Below are 20780 nucleotides of genomic sequence, written 5' to 3' on the forward strand. Positions count from 1 at the left end.
AGGACTAACTAAAGGCAATTTCTAATTATCTAGATAATTAAGTCACTTAATCCTATTGTAATAGCTTGGGTTTATTTAATATTAGAATTTTGAATATTGATTTAATTGAGTAAGGTTTGATTTATAGGTGGTTTTTTTTAGGGATTTAGGTGTTATATCTTATGTCATAATTAACTTTGTAATAGATTTTATAAATTAATGCTACACTTATAAAATCATTAAGTATATTAGTTGAAATTTTTATATTTAGAGTTAAAGTTTTTCAAATATTTGGACCAGATAATAACATTGTGAAATTCGGATAACAATTAAAATAAACAGGGTCATTAGCAAGGTTTGATTGGAAATATACAACTAGTAATGACTTGAAAATATTGTAAATCTTGCATCCCTTAAACACATATGAATAAATAAATCTAAACCTAAACGATGAAGTGGTTTAACTGTTATTTGAACTAAACCTTCTCAATTGAATAATTTTTTCAATGTTTTTTTATATATTTAAATATAACGTACACATTTTAAGAGTTGTTTTGAAGAAACTTTAATGAGAAAGTTAATGAATATTAACATTTTTTTATAATTGTGTCGATTTGAAAAACATTTGTCAAAAAGCTGATGAGCATTGATAGAAGGACCTTATTGTAAATTGTTTTTGAAACGTTGGGGATTCAAATAATAAGATATATAGGTTTGAGACTCAATTCAGAATGAGTTTATGTATTAGGGACTAAATTGAGATTTCTTCAATGAAATAAGGACCAACTTTAGCAAAACCTTGGATTTAAGTTTGATTTTCTACGCATATAATGTTGGAAAAACCAATTTGCATCTGTAGAACGTTCACTTTTTACCAATTCCCAAGCATGCTTGGTAAATTAAATTTCCTCAGGATTATATAAGCTAAAAAAACAAAAAAAAAACCATCGATTTGCGCACCATTACAAATCAGATTTCAGATTAACAACATGGAGAATATATGAGATCTTTATGAGCTAGCTAGAACTAATCTCCAGTTAATATTCATGTCAAATTATCCAAGAACTTAAGCCCCAATATCGTGCACAAACTATTTCAAATTCGAAGACAGGCAAAAAAATGACATGGGATATTGATGAAATCCATGAATCTCAAAGTGCTCGACATGTATGTATAGAAATAATTGAAATCAAGCAACGACCAGTTAGATGGGAGAAAAGAAAATAGTACGGAAGATGACGCAAAGAGAGAATCAAGGGATGGACTGTCGGTTCTGTACACAATCGTAGGGCCCAAAAGATGTGGATTTTTACAAGAAACAACAGTACCTGTACAGATCATTCCAGCTGGGGCTATGGAGAGACCACGCTAAGTAAAAGCAAAGGGAGAATATGTAGGGGATTAAAATATTAGGGTGATGGGGGGATTCAACATCCTGTCCACCGTCCCCAAAGATTCGTCTCTCTCTCTCTCTCTCTCTCTCTCTCTCTCTATATATATATATATATATATATCTGTGTGTGTGTGTTTGAAGAAATTCTGATGCGAAGATAGCTAAATCCCCTGCGCCGCAGTCAATGTTCAAAGGTATCGCGCATGCGAATCATGGCAAATGCCAAATAATATTTTTAATTGTGACTAAGGCCATTGTCTGTGTAGAGACTTGGAATTTTGCTTCTAATTCGACCCCCACGCCTGTATGGTATCATTTGTAGATTTAGCTAGGGCATCGCATTTGCATGTGCAAATCAAGATTAAAATTAAAGGGAATTTTGTCCGCCCCGACTGATAACAAAGCCATGGAAGAGAAATATACATATTGTTTTTGTATATGAAAAGAACTGATGTTTAAAAAATTCAGAAAGATTTATGTGTTTGAGTTAATTGGATTCTTGATTTATAATTTAATCAAGTTATGCGATATATTTTAATTGAATTGTTTGAGTAATTTCCGTGAATTTTAATGTGAGCTTTGTTTGATACATTAAAAGGAACTAAAATATTTTTGAAAAGTACTGTGGCTCCAGAATTGGAATAGTGTAATAATATTTTTATCCATCCATCCAAAAAACTTAACATATATTTACAATAATATTGAAATCTTTTCACATGGCTCAATTGTCATCACCAAATAAAGTATGGAAAAATAAGTATTTTCTCATCTTAATTGCACAATGAAAATACACAAATACCTTTGAAAACAAAAAAAATAAATATTATGTCAAGGGGTATTTTAATATTTTCACAATTGTTATTCTCATTTAAGCTAGGAGTCAATTTGATATTTGATCAAATATAATAAACAATTAAAATGTATAGTGAAAAGATAAAAATACTCTTAAAATTAAGAAATTTAAGACTAAGGACATAGGGTGTTTTTTTGGTTTTTTAACAACGATTTTTTTTCTAATTATTATGTTAGCATAGGGATAATTTTGTATTTTGCTAAATAAAAAAAGGTAAGTGCGTGTGTAGCGCCTCCGAAGGATTCTGCTCCTTTCGGGTGGCATCTCCTGATGTCCAAAAAAGTCCTTTTGCCATGTTGTTTTAAGTGACACTATGTCCTCTTCCTGTTGGTGTAGCGCATGTCACCGATGGAGGTCTGGTTTGCCATTTGTGGGCCTTATTTTTCCATATTCCATCTCTCCTTCCTTGAAAATTATAGCTTGACCCATTTGGTTGTTGGCATTTTAGATTTAGTCCTTATTATTTTAATTTTAATTTTTCGGTCTTGATCTTTTTATAGAAAATTTATTTGTTTCTCAATCACAGTTTACCAAATATTATATTTTTTAATGTGGTCCTCATTCTTTGGATTTTCAATGTAACAAATTATGAAGTTCAATTCTCAATCGATCCAATGTTAAAAAAGTTTTTGAAAAAAATTTAAAAAATAATAGAAATTTTTTTGACATGAGTTAATCTGTCAAACCTGTGATTTGGATCATGAGATAGAGATAACCTCATAAAAAACAAACAAATAAATAAACTGAATCAAATTGGGTTAACCTCCCAAACCTATGACCAAGGTTATAAAACTGCACTAACCCCATAAAAAACAAATCAAAATAAATTATGAAGCTCAACTTTCAATAAACTCATTGTTGAAGGTTGAAAGTTAAACAAAATCAATCTAAAAACAAGAAACAATAAAACAAACTGAGTTTACTTGGGTAAACCTATAAAACACGTGACCTGAGTCATAAGACTATGATAACCTTATAGAAAATAAATCAAAATAAATTATGAAGTCTAATTCATAATCAACTTCTTGTTGGATGATGAAATTGAGAAAATACTAATTAAAAATAGACAAAAAATTACTTATGAGTCACTTGCGTGTTTTTTCAACAATTCTATCTAATATCAGGATGTATACTTACAGTGTAAGATACTGACCTAGTATTAAAAATATCTGGTTTTTCTTTGAAATTTCAAATAAAAATAAAAAATTCAAGAAATTTCCTTGTTCCAAAAATACAAAAATATGTTGTCGTTTGTGTGCGTACGATCAAATGCTAAAATTTTTCATGCATATTTTACAAAAAAAAAAAGCATCTTCATCTTTTTTTAAAAAATAAATACAAAATGGGTTTCATAACAATTTTTTGATTACCTATTAGGATTTGACCAAAATTTTAAAACTACCACAAAAAATAATTTGTTTAATTAATATTTTGAGTATGAATTTTACAACGTAATGCATACTCTCGATATTAAATTGAATGAATTAATAGCAATAAATATTAGGAATTAGCTGTAAACTTTATTATTCTGGAGGTATAAAATTATATTGTAAGATATATCCTCATATATTAAAGATACAAAGTAAGAAATAAATGTAATGCTAAAATCTGGGCTTTGGAATGGTTAAGATGTAGCCCGACAAGACAGAGACTTTCTCATAAAATGAGATCTGCCTTGAATCTTAGATATACCAACAAATAGAAACATGATATAGAAAAATAATCAATTAACAATGCAGTTTAGTAGGGTGTATTGGGGGTTATGCGTTTTTTCCTAGCACAACTAATCCTTTAACCTAGACTTTTACAGACCATTAGGTTCCCTAGTGATCATGATACTAGGTGACGATTTCTTCAAAATTATAATTTTATGATTAACCTCAAAACCCTATTAATCTAGGAGGAAAACCCGTTATCAACGTCGTGCATGCCACGACACTTACAGTGGGTTATATGGGTTGGGTCGGGTTGAGGGAGTTTCAAAAATCTCAACTTACATGCAACTTGTGATGGTCCGAGTCGGGTCATATAATACAAATATTACAAATATTCTAGTTTTTTTAGCACCTCTAATGTTAGCTTGGATTGACTCGAGATACTTTTTTTGTTATTTTTTTTAATTTCATTATTTAACATTAAATTATATTGAAATTCATCTTTGTAAATTTGTTCCTTTTGGCGAACATTATTCTTTCTGATGGTATTGTTATTATATTTTCTTTAAAATTTTGATTCATTTATCTCCATTGCTTTTTTCTATTATATAATTAAAAAAAATTATCTTTTTTAATTTAATAAAATTTATGACTTAGTCACAAATCTTTTTCCTTCTTTGGAACAAGTTAAATGTGCTTGAACACCATTTTCTTTCATTACAGAAAGATAAACCCGGCCGGCACGCGATGAAACACGCACCACCATTGCACCCGTAAGGGAGGGGAGGAAAAACAGAAGCTCAGTGCTCCACCATGGACAAGGTCTGTATTGCGCTATCATTACAAGTAATCTTTCACTTGCGTGATAACATATATTATACGAGACAAGCTAGGGAATGTTCTCCGTACTCAATGCATCAAAATAAAATAAAACACAAAATCTTCTTATTTTTCTTCGAACATCACTTTATAACGCCAACGGTTCCTTCCCAAGCTGTTTATGCATGGCTATGGAGGTAGCTCGAACCGTCGGATCTGGAGCCCTGCCGAGCATATTATAACATTTTCGTGGGAAATTATATGGTCCTTGAGATGGGGCTGATCTAATTCTATGTTATGATTACATAACATGTGCCCCCCTGAGACCTTTGGGATCATCGGGAAAAACTCATGGTGGGGCCATATCTAGGCCAAAATGAACCAGATTGACTGCACCCATTACGAGGTCGGATTATTTGACCATCATCATGACAAGGCCCAGATGAGAATCTGTGATGATGATGATGATCAGAAGCATATATGCTTAACTTAAAACCGTGTGATTCTGCTTGTAAAGGCAACGATCCATGATGTTCAAATTTGAACTGGTTAATATCTGATATGGAGGGATATATAGACCCTGGTGTGTGGAGTGGACCACCTCCTTCAATGGTCCTGATCAATGATCATCGCATCAATCTTTGGCTTTGTTCTCTTTTATCGAGTTTGCTTTGTATGTGTTATAAAGGTTACACACCCTACAAAAATTAAAAAAAAAGAAAAAAAAAGGAAGCATAAATATTTTTCAGTGCTTAAAAATCAACTTTTAAAATGTAGGAAATATTGGATTAAGTGAACTTTCTTAAGCTTTTATTTTAGCTAAAAAGAGTCAAAAAAAAGCAACAAATTAACAAAGATACACACACACACACAAGGTGCTTGTGGTGTCTTGAAAATCAAAAATATTTTGCAAGCAAAAAGGAAAAGAAAGCTAGAGATTATCCGTACCAAGCATCTTCTAATTTTTCTAACTTGATCATCCAAGCATAGCTACATATAGTGAAAGTATTACTTGTTATATTCCTGTATAGGAGCCATGGTTATATTGAATGAATATATATTAAATTAAAACAAATTTATTTATATAAAAAAAACCCATAACCATTTTTAACCTTCTTTAAAAAAATTAAGTTTCTGAATTAAAATATCTTTTGATAATAAAATACATAAAAAAACATATATTACAAGGTGATATTAACTTATTTCTTAGCCGTGATGCATCTTGGACCGCAAAAAAGGATAATTAGCACCACTATTTAAATCTCATTTGTTTTTTCTAAAGTTTGAATTTAATTTTTTTAATACAAAACTCAAATTTTAATATTGTTTTAAACGCTTCCTCACACCTAAAACATTCTCAGAAATGTGTGAAGCATGTAGATATTGTAAATTGTTGTCTTATACGAGCCTTTATGTTTAGCATTATGAATTAAACATTGGTAAATATCAAGCGTAAAATTAAAATAATTAATTTTTATTATATTTCAGATTATTTTTTATGTTTTCATGATTCAAGATTGGTATAAAAACTAAATTTAAAAAAAATAAAAAAATTTTATTTTAATATATTTTTAAATAAAAAACTCACCTGCTGTGGACATTATTCTGCAGCATTGAATATTAAGGTTTCGTATGGATGAAGTTAAAGATCTTACATGGACGACCTTTGAATGCACAGTCAGACATCAGGCATTCACTTTGTCACTGTCAGGATAAATAAAAGTTTGGGACACAAATCCAAATAGGTCCCGTAGCATAATATTTTTGTAAGCATATAGGTTGACAAGTGCTCAAGATTAGTGCTTGCCCTCAGAGCTGCTGCTACGACTCCTTATCCTTGACGTTCAAAAGACAAAACGACAAAGTTCCGTTCACATTCCTATAAATTAATTACTAGCCCTCATCACTGAAAATCAATCAAATTGTCAGATTTAACCATTTTATACGGTTCAATCAAATTCAATAAAATCAGAACAAGATTTGTTTTTAGATTATACATTTACGTAGTTGTTTTCGTGTTTAATATAGGTAGATTGTTTTTATGTTTTAAAAATATTTAATTTTTATATTTTAAATTATTTTTTTATGTTTTTAAATTGTTTTTATGTGCTAGTGTTAAAAATAAATTATTAAATAAATATTATTTTAATAGATCTTTTTAAAAATACTTTTAAAAAAATAACCATTTTTATAATATCAAAACCAATTTAGAGGAACGTTTGAAAGTGCAGTAGCAGTTATTTATAAAAATATTTTTTGTTAAAAAAATATACTAAAATAATATTTTTTATTTTTTTAAAATTATTTTTGACATCATCATATTAAAATGATATAAAAATATTTAAAATAATAATTTAAAATAAAAAATAATTTTTTCAAAAACATTTTTAAAATTCAAAATCATACATTACCTTAATCTGATTTTACAATGAGAGATTAATCACCCTTGTATCAGGGAAGTAAGCAGCTAGTTAGCTAGGTTCTTCACATGGAAATTGATGATTAGTGCATTGAAACCTAGCTAGCTAATGCTGGTGGTTTCCTAGAGCTATAGCCATGATGATAAGCCGTTTCCATTTTGAAGAATAATCAAAAGGAAGGCAGCCTGATCATTGAACTGATCATTTCTTTTGTACCCTAAAGAAACAAATAATGATTAGTGCTGATTTGGAAATTAATAGGAGTTCGAGATCGTAGCTCTCCTTCTCCTTCTTCTTCCTCCTCTTTTCATCGTTACAAGAAGCAACTGTCAGTGTACCCCATGAAACATGGGCACATGCACTTTATTGTGTTCACCTGACAGTTTGTTCCTTGGGTCCTCTGGATCCAAGCTAGTGTGTTGCTCACGCTATTACTTGCCTTGGGAAGGCATGTTATTTCTCTTACCTCAAGTGATCTGTTTTTTGAATTGCCTCAGGATTTGTCATTTGAATTTGTACTAGTTAATTATAAGCTCTATGCACACACAAGTGGGATTTTTATGGATGGAAAAAAGAACATTATGGAAGTTTGAATCTCCTCTTTGAATATATTCTATATATGTCCAAATGTGTGTTTGTTGTTACAACCGCTCAAAATGTTATTTAAAATTATTTTTAAAAATGATTTTTTTAAGTAAAATATACTAACAAACAAAAGTTAGTATACTCTCGAACATTTACTAGTTCAACAACAACAACAACAATTTAAGCCAACTTATATTGAAATTGTTTTTTTTTTTTTTTTATGAATAAACTTTCTTTAACCCTTTCTAGATCAGGAGACTAATTCTTGGCATGGCTCGAGGATGCGATATATAGCGGGCATCATTATCATGCGAGAGGCTCGAACCGTGTTCGCTGTCTTGGGAGGACTAGTCCCCAACCGCTAGACCCCAACCTCCATTTGGTCATATTGAATTGAAGATGGTAGCGATAAATTGAAGATGCATGGAAAACTTGACAAGATGTAATGCAATATGTTAGGGCATGCATCCGCGATAGAATGCTCAAGGCAATTGATGTCACTTGGCATTGGCACACTCGATAAAAAGACTGGCCATGTGGGGGCGAATTTGGCAAGGGATGGGGGGAGGCACGTGAGAGGCGCATGGCAGGGAGAATCGATCCTTTGCTTGTGGAGAGAGGCGAGTGGGTCCACTCATTCGGGCCCTCAAGTTAGAGTGCTATTTCGGTATGCCCTTTATCGAAAACCCCAAAATCCCATATATTCTCTCTCTCTCTCAGCTTCTGTCAGGTCACATAATTTGGACCTTTGTTAGTGTGACGGCCAAGCCGCTATCTCTGACGTTACCATCACCCCACTCACAATCCAACGTCTCTCGTTGTCCCATCTTAACAAAACAAAGATAAGTGACATCATAGCCGTGTACTTCGTGAAGGAGAGAGATTTTCGTCGTAGCTGAGTGGGTCCCTTTGTCATAACCTTGGACAGACAATGTAGGGGCCCACTGTTGTTCAAGCCCACCGACTGTTTATGGACCGTAGCTGCCTACACTCTTCTCATGAATTTAGAGCAGTAGCAGCTGATCACACTCTGCTGTCTCCCTCTCCCTCTCCCTCTACAGTACTAGTGAAGTACCTTTTTCTGGCCTTCTTATTCACTGCCCCCCCACCTCATCCTTTCCATATCCAACACAACCTGACAATCCAATTCTCGCTCACCTCTCTCTCTCGCTCTCTCTCTATAGCCCTCTCTTTCAGTAGTCTCTAGCTCTTAGTACCAGTAATATATTGTATACATCAAGGTTCGACGAATGAAATTAATGATCAAGTGTTACTGAAGAGATCAAGGGTGCTGTCGGTGGCTAATACATACCTAAAACAACTGTGTGTTTGTGATCTTGCTGGTATTTGGTTTTGAGTTTAATGGGTCTTAATTCACTCCAAGTTTGCATGGATTCAAGTGATTGGTTGCAGGTATGCTATGCTCTCCTTTTGAAAACTCGATGTATACCCTATATGTAGCTACATATATATTCCCATCACATGATGACATTTTCGTAGTTATGTGAAAATTTTAGCTTCATTAATTAAATTCAGTGTCATTGTGTTCCAAATAAGATGATGAGTAACATGGCTGGATAATTTCAACATAGAAAATCCTGTAATTTTTGTGGTTTAATGCCTTGTTGTATGATTCGAATTAGTGAAAATGGCAATGCATATAATGTAAATTATACTATATAATAAATAGTTACGGAATTCAACTCTTCTTTCATGTAAAATACTACTACAAGTACTTGAAAGAACATTTCCAAAGCGCAACATTGTAGAGAGCTATATTAGAATTATCAACGCAGATAAAGATATGTTATTCCAGGCTCCAAATTCGATCATCATCTGTTTTTACTAGATTTGTTAGTGCATGTTTTGAGAACTTCTTGGCTTTAGAGTATCTTTTACATTTTAGCATTCTTGACATTCTACTTGATATATGTTCTTTGATTATTTTTTTTATGATTCTGCTTGATATGTTCTAAAACGACAAAAGAATGTCTGGTCCTAATGGCACATTATTGATATCTTGAACCTTTAAAGGACAAATAACCCTTTGCATTATTGCAAATGACAAGATTTTGACACATTCCCCGTTAAATTTCTTGCTTTCCGTGTGTCAGGGCACGATTAACGAGGAGTCTGGAATGGATTCTTCTTCACCGTCTGGGGATATGCTCACTTGTTCAAGGCCCTTGATTGAGAGGAGGCTTAGGCCCCCACATGACCAAGCTCTCAAGTGTCCCAGGTGTGACTCAGCACACACCAAATTTTGTTACTACAACAACTACAGCCTCTCTCAGCCAAGGTACTTTTGCAAGACTTGCAGGAGGTACTGGACCAAAGGAGGCACCCTAAGGAACATCCCCGTGGGTGGTGGATGTAGAAAGAACAAGAAAGTGTCAAAGAAATCAAATGATCAATCAGTTAACCAAATTAACACTGGATCATCTTCCTCCCATAATCCTACTGATCTCCACCTTTCGTTTCCTGATCAGGTGCAACTTTCACACCTTCATAACATACTTGGCTCTCAAGAAACACTTGCAAACCCTAACTTCATGGAGAGCAAGTATAATATCGGTATGCTAGAAAACCCTAGGCCTGTAGATTTTATGGATAGTAAGTTCGAAGCTTTAGTGGGGAGCTCTAGGAATTATGATTTCATGGGGAATGGTGACTTGGGTATGGTTAGTGGGCTCGGAGATATGAGCCATCATCACGGGCTGGCACCAAATTATAGTGGTTATTGCTCTCCATTCGGGATGTCCCTTGATGGAAATAGTGGCTCTTTCATGGAAACTTGCCAGAGGTTAATGCTTCCTTATGACCAGGGAAATGATCATGATCAGAATCCAATTGATGTGAAACCAAACACCAAGCTCTTGTCTCTTGATTGGCAAGACCAGGGTTGCTCTGATGTTGGGAAGGACACATTTGGATACCTAAACAATCTGGGATCATGGACAGGCATGATGAATGGTTATGGATCATCCACGACCAATACTTTAGTGTAATCTAATCTAAAGATCCTATATTGTGATCACTGGTGGAGGGGCCATCTGCATAATTCTAGATCATCCAGTAATCTCTAAGCAAATTGCCTTTGATGGAAAAAGGGTTTTTTCGTGTTTTATTCTATGAAGGCGCGGTCTCCAAATCTCTTTGACTTGACGAGCGACAAGAGTGTGAATGTGAACAACGAGAGTCCAAAAATGACTGCTTAGTATCTTAATATTAATTTGTTTTCATGTTCTTATCTTGTTTCTATCTTTTCTTAATCTGGTGTATTCAGATTCAAACATGTAGGGTTTTGATTTGTTGTTTAATCGAGGGAGATATAGCAGTGCTTTTTTTTTTTTAGCTTAAAAAGAAGTTATGTCAAGTACTCTTAACTCTTACTTTTATGATATCTCTGCTGCTCTCTATCTGCCTGGTGACTGATCAAGTTCTTATTGAGATGCGGGTTCTTAACTGCCTTCGTCGTTGGGGCAGCTCCAGACATGGAAGTGTGGAAATTGGAGATTTCAATGAAGAGCATAAATTCTTCTCGAGTTACGTGGCCCCGTTGTGCTTCGAGGGCTATTTCGTGATGAGTTTATTTACAACAAAATCAATTTCGTTGGAATTAGCTAAATAATTAGTTTAATAATATTGCTAAAATACATTTCTGCCTAATCACACGGGCAACTAACTAATTGTTCCTTAGTCATTATGCGCACCGTATCATATAAGACTTCTCTAGGATCTTCACCTTCTGTTCCTTGTCATTTATTTCCTTACAAGTCATCGATCGTAACCAAAGACCACCTTAAGAGCGAACCAGTTTACCTTTTGGTGGTTTCTATGCGACGTATCTGATTCAAAACATGTGTGTTTTTTATTTGATGATAAGAGGTGTCTTTTAGTTATTTTATATATCAATCTAGGTTAAGTTTTTATACGAATATTTTTTTAAAAAATTTCTTAACACGATCCAACAAGAAAATGAGTTTCAAAAGATCCTTTTTCTAAATTGACCTAACTATTTCTTCTCACTTAAATTCAGCTCTTAGGTCTAATAGAACGCAAGGCGTGTTCTATGAGAAAATGAAAGGATTCATGAGGAATTTTTGGTCGCAATCTAACTTACGAAATTACTAAGAGTATTCATAAAACATGTGATATACTCAATATACCTTTTAGTCATATCCCAAGAATTATTTTTAATAATTAAGATTTTAAAAAATCTCAATTTTTTTTAACAAATATTCAATAGAACTATCATTCTAAAATACATCAAGTTTCAAATTGTTAGAATTGAAATTCAAAAAATAAAGAAGCCACACGGGCATAAAATTCATTATCACTAACAAATTTCCCGATGAAAACTTGTAATCAGTGGGTATCTCATTGGGGATTTCAAGTCCATTAATATTTTAGTCCATGAAGTTCCTTATCAATGGAAACCCAATAGAATAACAGCGCAAAAAAATATTTTCTATCCATTTTTCTGTCACTCAATCCATCGGTAAATATTATTGACGGATCATCGATGATGTAACCATCAATAATGGATTGTGTATAATCGATGAATTCGCTGATGAAATCCCCGAAATATAAATTTTTGTTAGTAAATTCGTTAGTCTATTACAAAACAATTCATAACTCTATGTAGTTCTTTGAGAAAAATAGGCCTACATTACCGATGGAATCATCAAAAGATTTTTTATGTCCATTAGTATTTTATAAATTTTTTTAATGCATGCTTATTTGGATCAAACAATTTTACATGAAACAATATTAAATAACTAAATTAAAATGAAGAGCACATTTTATATTATTAATTTAACTTTAAAATAAATTACAAATATTTTTATACATTAGAAAAAAGCTGAAGCTAGAGGGGGAGGGGGAGGAAAATTTCAGTGGGAGGATAACAAGTTGATAGGTATGTCATCATCTACTCTCATTGCTTCCTACTATGTTCTTCATATTACACCTTAGCAGCAATTTGTTTTTGAACCAACTCCAGAATTAGCTAATGATGACTGCCTCGAGTTGAATTAATTATAGAGTGTGTACAGTTGAGACACTATAGTCTGCCTTTATATCTCGGGCCGTATTCATAGATATATCATAAACTCAATTCCTATAAGGTTTATTGATTACTTTAGCCTTTAACCACAACTTTGGATAGTATTTCGGATGGGTTGAAAAGTCTAAAATTCTTCCATACCTCAAAGTCATTTGACTTTACTCTTTACTTAGCATAGGTGTGTGTGTCATACCATAAACCATAATAACTGATTCAGAAATTCATTTAAAAAATATATTAAAAAACGTATTACTATTTTATAAAAAATATATACCTCACAGTTTAAAATTTACCTAGTTGTATTGTAGTTTTCCTAGACTACCCGTCTGGCCACCTTAGAGTTTGCAACATCCCACCAATATTTTTTGTTATAGTCATTTTCATAAAATAATTAGTTTTTAAATTTAAAAACGGATTTATTGTAGGAAAAAGAGAATGTAAAACTTCAAAACGTCAATTATATTCTTTATGGAAATGGTAAACCAATTCAGGGAATTTCTAACACAAGTATTCAATTAGTTCGTAGTTGTTTAGTATTGAATTGGAACTAAGACAAAAAATAATTCTTCTATCGAAGAGGCTCAGCTACGTGTACTAATAACACTGGGACTAATTGAAAAAAAAATATATGAACTAAAAATGTTAATTATTTATCAATAACCTTAAACTTTCATCACCAAGTCTCAACATTAGGCATCCATTCAAGATAATTTCTAAGCTGACTTCATTGAAACAAAAGCACTTCCATCAACACTTTCATTGTCAATGTTATCATGCGAGAAACTTCTATGTTTGTGATTATAAAAATCAATTAATTAATAAAAAACTATATAAACACTTAATCAATTTGTTAATGTTATCTTCTATAAGAAAAATTATTGAGAGATGTTGAAGGATAAAAATAAAAAAATATTCAATTAAAAAAGAATAAAAAAACCCGAGTAAACCAGATTAACCCATGAGAATAAAATAATCCTATAAAAAGCAAATTGAAATAAATGATGAAACTCAATCCCTAATAAATCTAATGTTGAATGATGAATTTAAAATTGAAATTAAATAAAAAAATAAAAAAATCATTGTTCCAATGAAGTGAATTTCTTTTCTCTTTTATTTTATATTAATAATAATAATAATAATAATAATTAATAGTGGTATTTGGAGGACGGTGTAAAAAAAAATTGTGAATTACTAGAAAACCCAAACAACTGCTAAATTTAAAGGCCGGGCCATTCACCCTCTAAAGGCCTTGTTGTTAAGATAAAACCCGGCCTAACTCTAATCAGGGTTTTGGTGGGTCTCCTTTTAGTTCATTTACACCTCTCCAAGTTTTATGCAAGACACCACCCTTTTTGTCATTCCCTTGTCAATATTTTGGGCTCCAGCTCTCCCTCTCTCCTCCCTCCCTGCAGTTGTTGCAAAGCTATATCGATTTGTAACTGTAAGTTTCCATGCTCTGTATTTGCACATTGAGTTTTTTCTCTTTGGATCACATTTGCAATACGTTGCTAGTAATTTCTGTAATTCCTTCGTTGTTTTTGTTACACACACCAACTGTTTCTTTAAATGCCCCTTATAAATTCTCTTCCTTATTTTGTTTATCCTGCTGAATTTGATTGAAAATTTTGAGACCCATCTCAGATTTGTGATATTTAAGCTTTTCCTTGAAATACTAAGGTACCTTATCTACTAGGTTTGACTATGAACTTTGCTTTTGTATAAATATCAATCTAAAGTATTCAAAGATTTTCAATTTGTATCAAGATTTTAGAAGAATGTAAGTTGTAGAGTTGGGGAGCTGGTAAACTCTTCGGATCTTTGTAAAGGCTATGTGGAGAGGCTACTGAAAAGAAGTTCCCTTTGCGAATAAGTAATTTTGCTATATAATGATTTGACGAAGAATCAGTTATTTTAGTGAAACATAATGATCACTAATCTTTTATTTTGAATTTTGATTATGTGAGATATAACAATTTGTTTGTGATATTGAAGAGTGATTCTTGGAACATTGCAATATTGAGTGGCCATTACATCATTTCTCAGCAACTTTTTTGGCTGCCCTTATGCTATACTCACTTTTTTTCCTCTCAGGCAACAGGCTTGGCACCCAACTCTCTGTAGTTCTTCCCTTGGGAAAAAAAAGACGAAGTCTTTTAGTTGCATTCCATGCTGCAAATATTTGATTGAGACTTGGCCTTCTTTGCCCATGATTTGTTGTTCCCGCTGATTCACAAAAAAACATGAAGTTTATTGCGCTTGCCAGATCAGTTTGTGCACATCATCCTGCTCTCCGTGAAATAACTGGACCTTTGCAGGTTCGTTATTTCCAGCATGATTTTGTTCCTAGGGATCCCAAGACCAAGCCTAAAAAGTACAAGTATCCGCTGTACTATGATCCATATGGACCTAGACCTCCACCCTCAGAAAAGATCATTGAAATCGCTGAGCGCATTGCTGCCTTACCCCCTGAAGAGCGATCCCAAATTGGTTCTGCTCTTGGGTACAAACTAAAGCATCCAAAACTGCAGCCAATTTCAACAGAGGGCATGGACCTGGGTTCCCAGGGAGGAGAGGCTGCTGCCAGTGCTGCGAAGGTTGAAGAAAAGAAGGAGAAAACAGCCTTTGATGTGAAGTTGGAGAAGTTCGACGCAGCAGCAAAAATTAAGGTGATTAAAGAAGTCAGAGCTTTTACTAATTTGGGATTGAAGGAGGCCAAAGACCTGGTTGAGAAGGTTCCTTGTGTGCTTAAACAAGGCGTCACTAAAGATGAAGCAAATGGCATAATAGAGAAGATAAAAGCTGCTGGAGGAGTTGCAGTTATGGAGTGATAGCTTAAGGTTTCTTGTAGTTTTGTTTCTTGAATCTCTTTGAAGAGGTTGGTTTACTGCGTGGAAGCAGGAGCAGAATACCAACTTTACTGCGTGGAAGCAGGAGCAGAATACCAACTCACCACATAACAGAATGGTATTTGATTTTGTGGATGGATCGCAATCATTATCATAGACATGCATGAATAATTAGTCTCAACTCGGTTTCTGCATTGCATCACTTGATTTTTTTTTTCTTGGAATGGGCTCAATTATTTGATTAATATGAATTTAAGATGAGTTACAAGCCATAGAGAGGATGGCCAGCAAAAAAACTAAAAGGCTAAAGTCGCCCATTTATCATGTGGAAACAAACACCAAGCCAGCAGCGAACACCGAATAGCATAAATTAACCTGCATGCTAACAGCAGGATTCATCAGGGGCATGGCTAGTGCTGGCATAAAGTTGCAGCTGAATTATAACTGCTTGGACCATGTTATAGCCAAGCACAACCAAGGATAAACTCCACTAGAAAATGAGAATTGATAGCATATCGTCAATGCAGACAGCAGCCTTCAACACTCGGAGGATCCAAAACGCCAACAAACGTCTTAAGAACTTCAGAACAGGCACCGGGTGAATCACAAGCACACAGCACCTTGAAGATAACGACCAAGGCATCAAGAATAAAAACACACCATGATTAGCTTCCACAGAGCAGAGCACAGACAAAAATAAACCACCAGAAAAGCAAGACCAACAACAGGAAACACCTTCCACGCCACCAAGAGAAGAAAAACCTCTGGACCACACCAATGCTCTCTACAATAGGAAACGCCTTCCACCGCACCAGAACTGCTTCACCATACAACAAAAGACCTCAACAATAAACACAAAAGCACAACACACAAAAAATTGAAAAGATCCAAACAATCACTCACTTCCCAAGTTTTCAAAGCTTCATCCTCGACAAGTCTCACAAGGATGTCACTCTCCTCGCACATCTTCATCAATCTCACTACAAATCCTTTCATTTGAAGTTTATTTGAAGCTACAATCCTAGAATCACCCAAATAATTCGACGTCCATATCTTCATAACAGGCATTTCATTCGGCATAGATTCAACTTAATAACTAGTAGCATTCGTGATAATCGAATCATTGAAGTTCCATTGCTCCTCTTAGTTACATCTGCATTTCGATTTTTAAATGCGATTCAAATCATGTTTTTAAAAAATTTAATTTTTTTTATTAAAATTTAATTTTTTTTACATGTTTTGGATCATTTTGAGATGCGTTGATCTTAAAAATAATTTTTTTAAAATAAAATAAAATATAATTTTGATGTATTTCAATACGAAAAACACTTTGAAAAGTAATCACAACTACACTCTGAACAGATGCTAATTAGAAAACAACTCTGAACACGAAAAGATATAGGCGTTGCTTCATAATAAAAAAACTAGAACTTTTCTGCCAGAATGTGGGGTTGCTATACTTTCTATACATATGAGGAACTGATATATCATGGCATTTTAATATCTCTCAACAAATTTTCAAGATGTTTTCAAAATAGTTAGACAATTTATTCATGTGAGAGATTATTAAAAATTTATTAAAACATAGTTAATAATTAATAGGTATATTTGATACTAAATTAAAAGTGAGGCCCATTCTCTTTTGGTTTATAAAAATTTAATCTTCAATTTAAAGTCTTTGACTTTAAACATTAATATGTTTTAAACAAATTATAAGTGAATGAGAAATTAATATCAAAAAACCATTAGTTGACATATTTTAGTGAAATTCAAAATCTTCTAAAAAAATTCTAACCCATATAAGAAAAAAACGAAACTTTTTTAGTGTTTATAAAGTAAAAAGTTAAAACGTTAAAATTTGATCTAAAAGACACCCAATCTTTTAGAAAGTAAAGGTCTTGGACAAAGTTTGCTTTGGGTTTAAACCCATACATGCATGCTTGGCCCGGCTCGGCTTGACTCACACTTAGGCTTCGAGCTTGGATATGGGTTGGAGTTTATTATAAAATAATATTTTGGCAACATAAGATTATTTTTTTTTGCAAAACTGAAGTTTGGACTTGAGCTAGCATGGTTCTTAAAGAATTATTTCTTCCAGCCCATTATTTTTTCAATTCAATCCAAGAATGCTAACATTCTCTTCCAGAAGCTTTTTTTTTTAGTTGTTGAGAATCTGAAAAAGTTTTTAGCTAAAAAAATTTAAATTTATAACTAATATGTTTAGATTTAATTTTTAATTTATGGTGACTAATTAAATATAGATAATGATAGGAATTAATTCTGATTATTATCAGAATTAATTATTCAATTTTTTAGATTTTGACATACTCTTCGTCACCTTATTTTTGATGTTTTTTTCTTCTCCTTTGTGCTTTGGTTTTTTCATCTCAAATATAAAACTTATGTTCACGAATTAAAAAATAATTGAGCCTTTTCACTTTAGTTCAAATATCTTATTTAAAAATGATTCTAAACTAAGGTGTTGTTGGAATTTTAGGAAGCATATTGCAAACATTCTTGTTGCACAAAGTGAAGAGCAATAAAATTTCAAGGATAAAAGATTTATTCTTAACAATAACAAATATTTTATTATTTTAAAGTGTTTCAACAAGTAAAAACTTTTTTTTATATAATTTAAACATGAAAATTTAATTATTAACATGCATGCTTGGATTTTATATTAATAATATCAATTGTAAATAATTGTAAATTTGAATATATACTTAGCATGCATGCTAGGATTTTATTATTATATTTGTGTTGAAAATATATTTACCATGAATTTTTATTTTGCATGCTTGTATATTTAAACTTGTATAATGTATATGTTTTTCTTGAAACATTTTTATATTTAACATGCCTGTCTTTTATTAAACTAAACAATCTTTACGTGGTTGCTTGAATTTTTCAAATACAAAATATTGGAGGAAAGAAACAGAAACAGGGGTGGTCAGATGCCAGTATGAACAGGTAATATACCTTAATAATAAAAGACAGCATGTAGTTAATAACAGAGACGACATTCTTCATGGCTATGCAAGGCAAAAAAGATAAGTGCAGTTGTGGGTGCTTATGCAAGAAAAACCACATCCGCCTGGTTTCATTTTAGAAAGATTCATGCGGCTTTCGCAGCACATGCGCAAGGATAAAGCAAATTGGGGAAGATAACTAAGAGTAAATGGATAAAAATAGGTCCCTAGGCTTAGCCATTGCTTATGCCCTCTTGCTGCGAGGAACTGCGTCCAGTTTCTCGGTTCTAAACATCAATATTTAGGGAGAGGACAGACCAAAACAAGCAACAGTTGATAACAGAGAGTCCAGAAGAACATAACTTGAGAATTCTATGAAGTTACAGCTCCATCAGGTCCTTTTATTCTCTTTTAAAATTGATTTTTTGATATTTGAGTTTATTAAATAAGCTTATTGAACATGTAATAACTCTGGATCCCAATGCTATTTTAAAAACCGATCCTCTCTACCACTTCAAAGACAATTATTATTAAAAAAAACAGCTGGGGCATTCCGAGAATCGAACTCGGGACCTCTCGCACCCAAAGCGAGAATCATACCACTAGACCAAATGCCCAATTGCTTAAATCCTCTAAATAAATGTTAAATAAATATATTTTATTGTCCTCGTGATTGGAGAATTATGAAGTACCATGGAAATGGGCACTATCCTTTTAACTACCACGAAAGCAAGCGAGGGTGCGCTTTCTATTTCAACAAAACCGACAGAAAATACTATTAAAAGTAAGAAAAAAAAAAAATTGTACAATCGTAGATGTTTGCAGAAGGTCAAAAACAATAGGAGCATTCATATCTTTGCTTCATTTGCAGACGGTAAAAAAAATAGGAGCTGAATCCCAAGCAGCAGAATCCAGTGCGCTATCTCAATAATAAAGCTCCATGCAGTATGATTTTATGCCCGTCTGCGAGATTTAGTCCAGCTTAAAGCCCTCCTTGACTGCAAAAGCTTTCCATAATTTTAGAACTTGCAACTGAATCAAAGAACATGGTAGTCTTGGCAGCTATGAAATTGCTAGACGAGTCTCGGACCACACAACCAACACCACCACCATTTCCGGTGTCCTTATGCCAAGCTGCATCAACATATTGCATTCTAACACCCCAAACTCAGGAACTTGCCAATGAACAAGTGTCCAATTAATAAGATGGAATTTGAAGATACAATATAACTTGAGAACTTCAGAAGAAGGAAAATCAACAAAAAAAAAAAAAAAAAAAAAACACCCAAGTTCTAGCTATGGGAATAGATTATTACTATTACTATACATGGCCCCAAGCTATGCCGAGGGTCCACAATTCTTTCCTCGTAAAAATCAATGTTTAGATGCTGTGATCGCATTTTAATGAGAAGAAAAATCAATGATTCGAGTTATAGGCCAATACTGTTTAATAAATTAATTTTATTTTAATTAAATGATAAAAAAATAATTACTAAACAAATAAAAAGTAAAAAAATTAAAATGGATCATGACAACTTGGAAAAACAACCCTTAAAAGATGAAATTGTATATATAAAAAAAAAGTTTGAATCCACTCGAAAAAAATGTAACCTAGACAATAAAAATTGAGTCATGATAAAATTAAAAAAGAAAATAAAACAAAAAAAAGATATTGATCACCATTAATATTTTAAACTCGTGACTCGGATTATTAAATCGGAAGCACCATGTATGAAAAAACCACGAAACTCAATCCCTAACAAATCAAACATTGAAGAAAAAAATTAGGGAAAAAATCAATAATACAAAATAATTAAAAAAATAATTAAAAAAATGAGGATAAAAATTGAAATAAAAAATAATTTAGAGCATCTATAAATCTTCAATTGAAGGGTGAAATTTGAAATAAATTTTTTTGAGTAAAATGACAAAAAAAAATCAAACGAATAAGCACCAAATTGAAAAAATAATATATCATAAATTTAGATTGAGGGATAAAATTGAAATCCAATAAAAAATGCACAAAAGGATTAACAAAAAAATGAGGATTAAAGTGAAAAAACAACTCATGAAAAATTAGGATTAAATGATGAAATTGTGAAAAAAAAATCAAAACTCTACAAAAAAATCCAAGGATAAAAAATAAAAATAAAAATAATAAAAATCAAATTTAAAAATAAAATAAAATTGAAT

General features: G+C 32.5%; 2 protein-coding genes and 1 non-coding gene across 4 annotated transcripts; 2 read left to right on the top strand and 1 right to left on the bottom strand.

The window, feature by feature from the left end:
- Positions 1–8733: 8733 nt before the first annotated feature.
- LOC7453769 (dof zinc finger protein DOF5.6) lies at positions 8734–11129 on the top strand. The gene is made up of 2 exons (XM_002321564.3): positions 8734–9117; positions 9819–11129. The coding sequence occupies exons 1-2, from the start codon at positions 9067–9069 to the stop codon at positions 10710–10712; spliced, it is 945 nt and encodes a 314-aa protein (XP_002321600.1). The 5' UTR covers positions 8734–9066; the 3' UTR covers positions 10713–11129.
- Positions 11130–14046: 2917 nt separating this feature from the next.
- Positions 14047–15799, top strand: LOC7457740 (uncharacterized). Of its 2 annotated transcripts, XR_008057408.1 has the most exons (3): positions 14047–14213; positions 14864–15689; positions 15723–15799. XR_008057408.1 is itself a non-coding variant. In XM_002321565.4 (2 exons), the coding sequence occupies exon 2, from the start codon at positions 15013–15015 to the stop codon at positions 15598–15600; it is 588 nt and encodes a 195-aa protein (XP_002321601.2). In that variant the 5' UTR covers positions 14047–14213; positions 14864–15012; the 3' UTR covers positions 15601–15799. The 2 variants fall into 2 exon arrangements, 1 of the variants encoding a protein (XP_002321601.2); XM_002321565.4 differs by having other exon boundaries at positions 14864–15799.
- Positions 15800–19132: 3333 nt separating this feature from the next.
- On the bottom strand, positions 19133–19204 carry TRNAP-UGG (transfer RNA proline (anticodon UGG)). The gene has a single exon. It is a non-coding gene; the product is annotated as a tRNA-Pro (tRNA).
- Positions 19205–20780: the final 1576 nt, after the last annotated feature.

Source organism: Populus trichocarpa, chromosome 15, assembly GCF_000002775.5.
Source record: "Populus trichocarpa isolate Nisqually-1 chromosome 15, P.trichocarpa_v4.1, whole genome shotgun sequence".
Lineage (NCBI taxonomy): Eukaryota > Viridiplantae > Streptophyta > Magnoliopsida > Malpighiales > Salicaceae > Populus > Populus trichocarpa.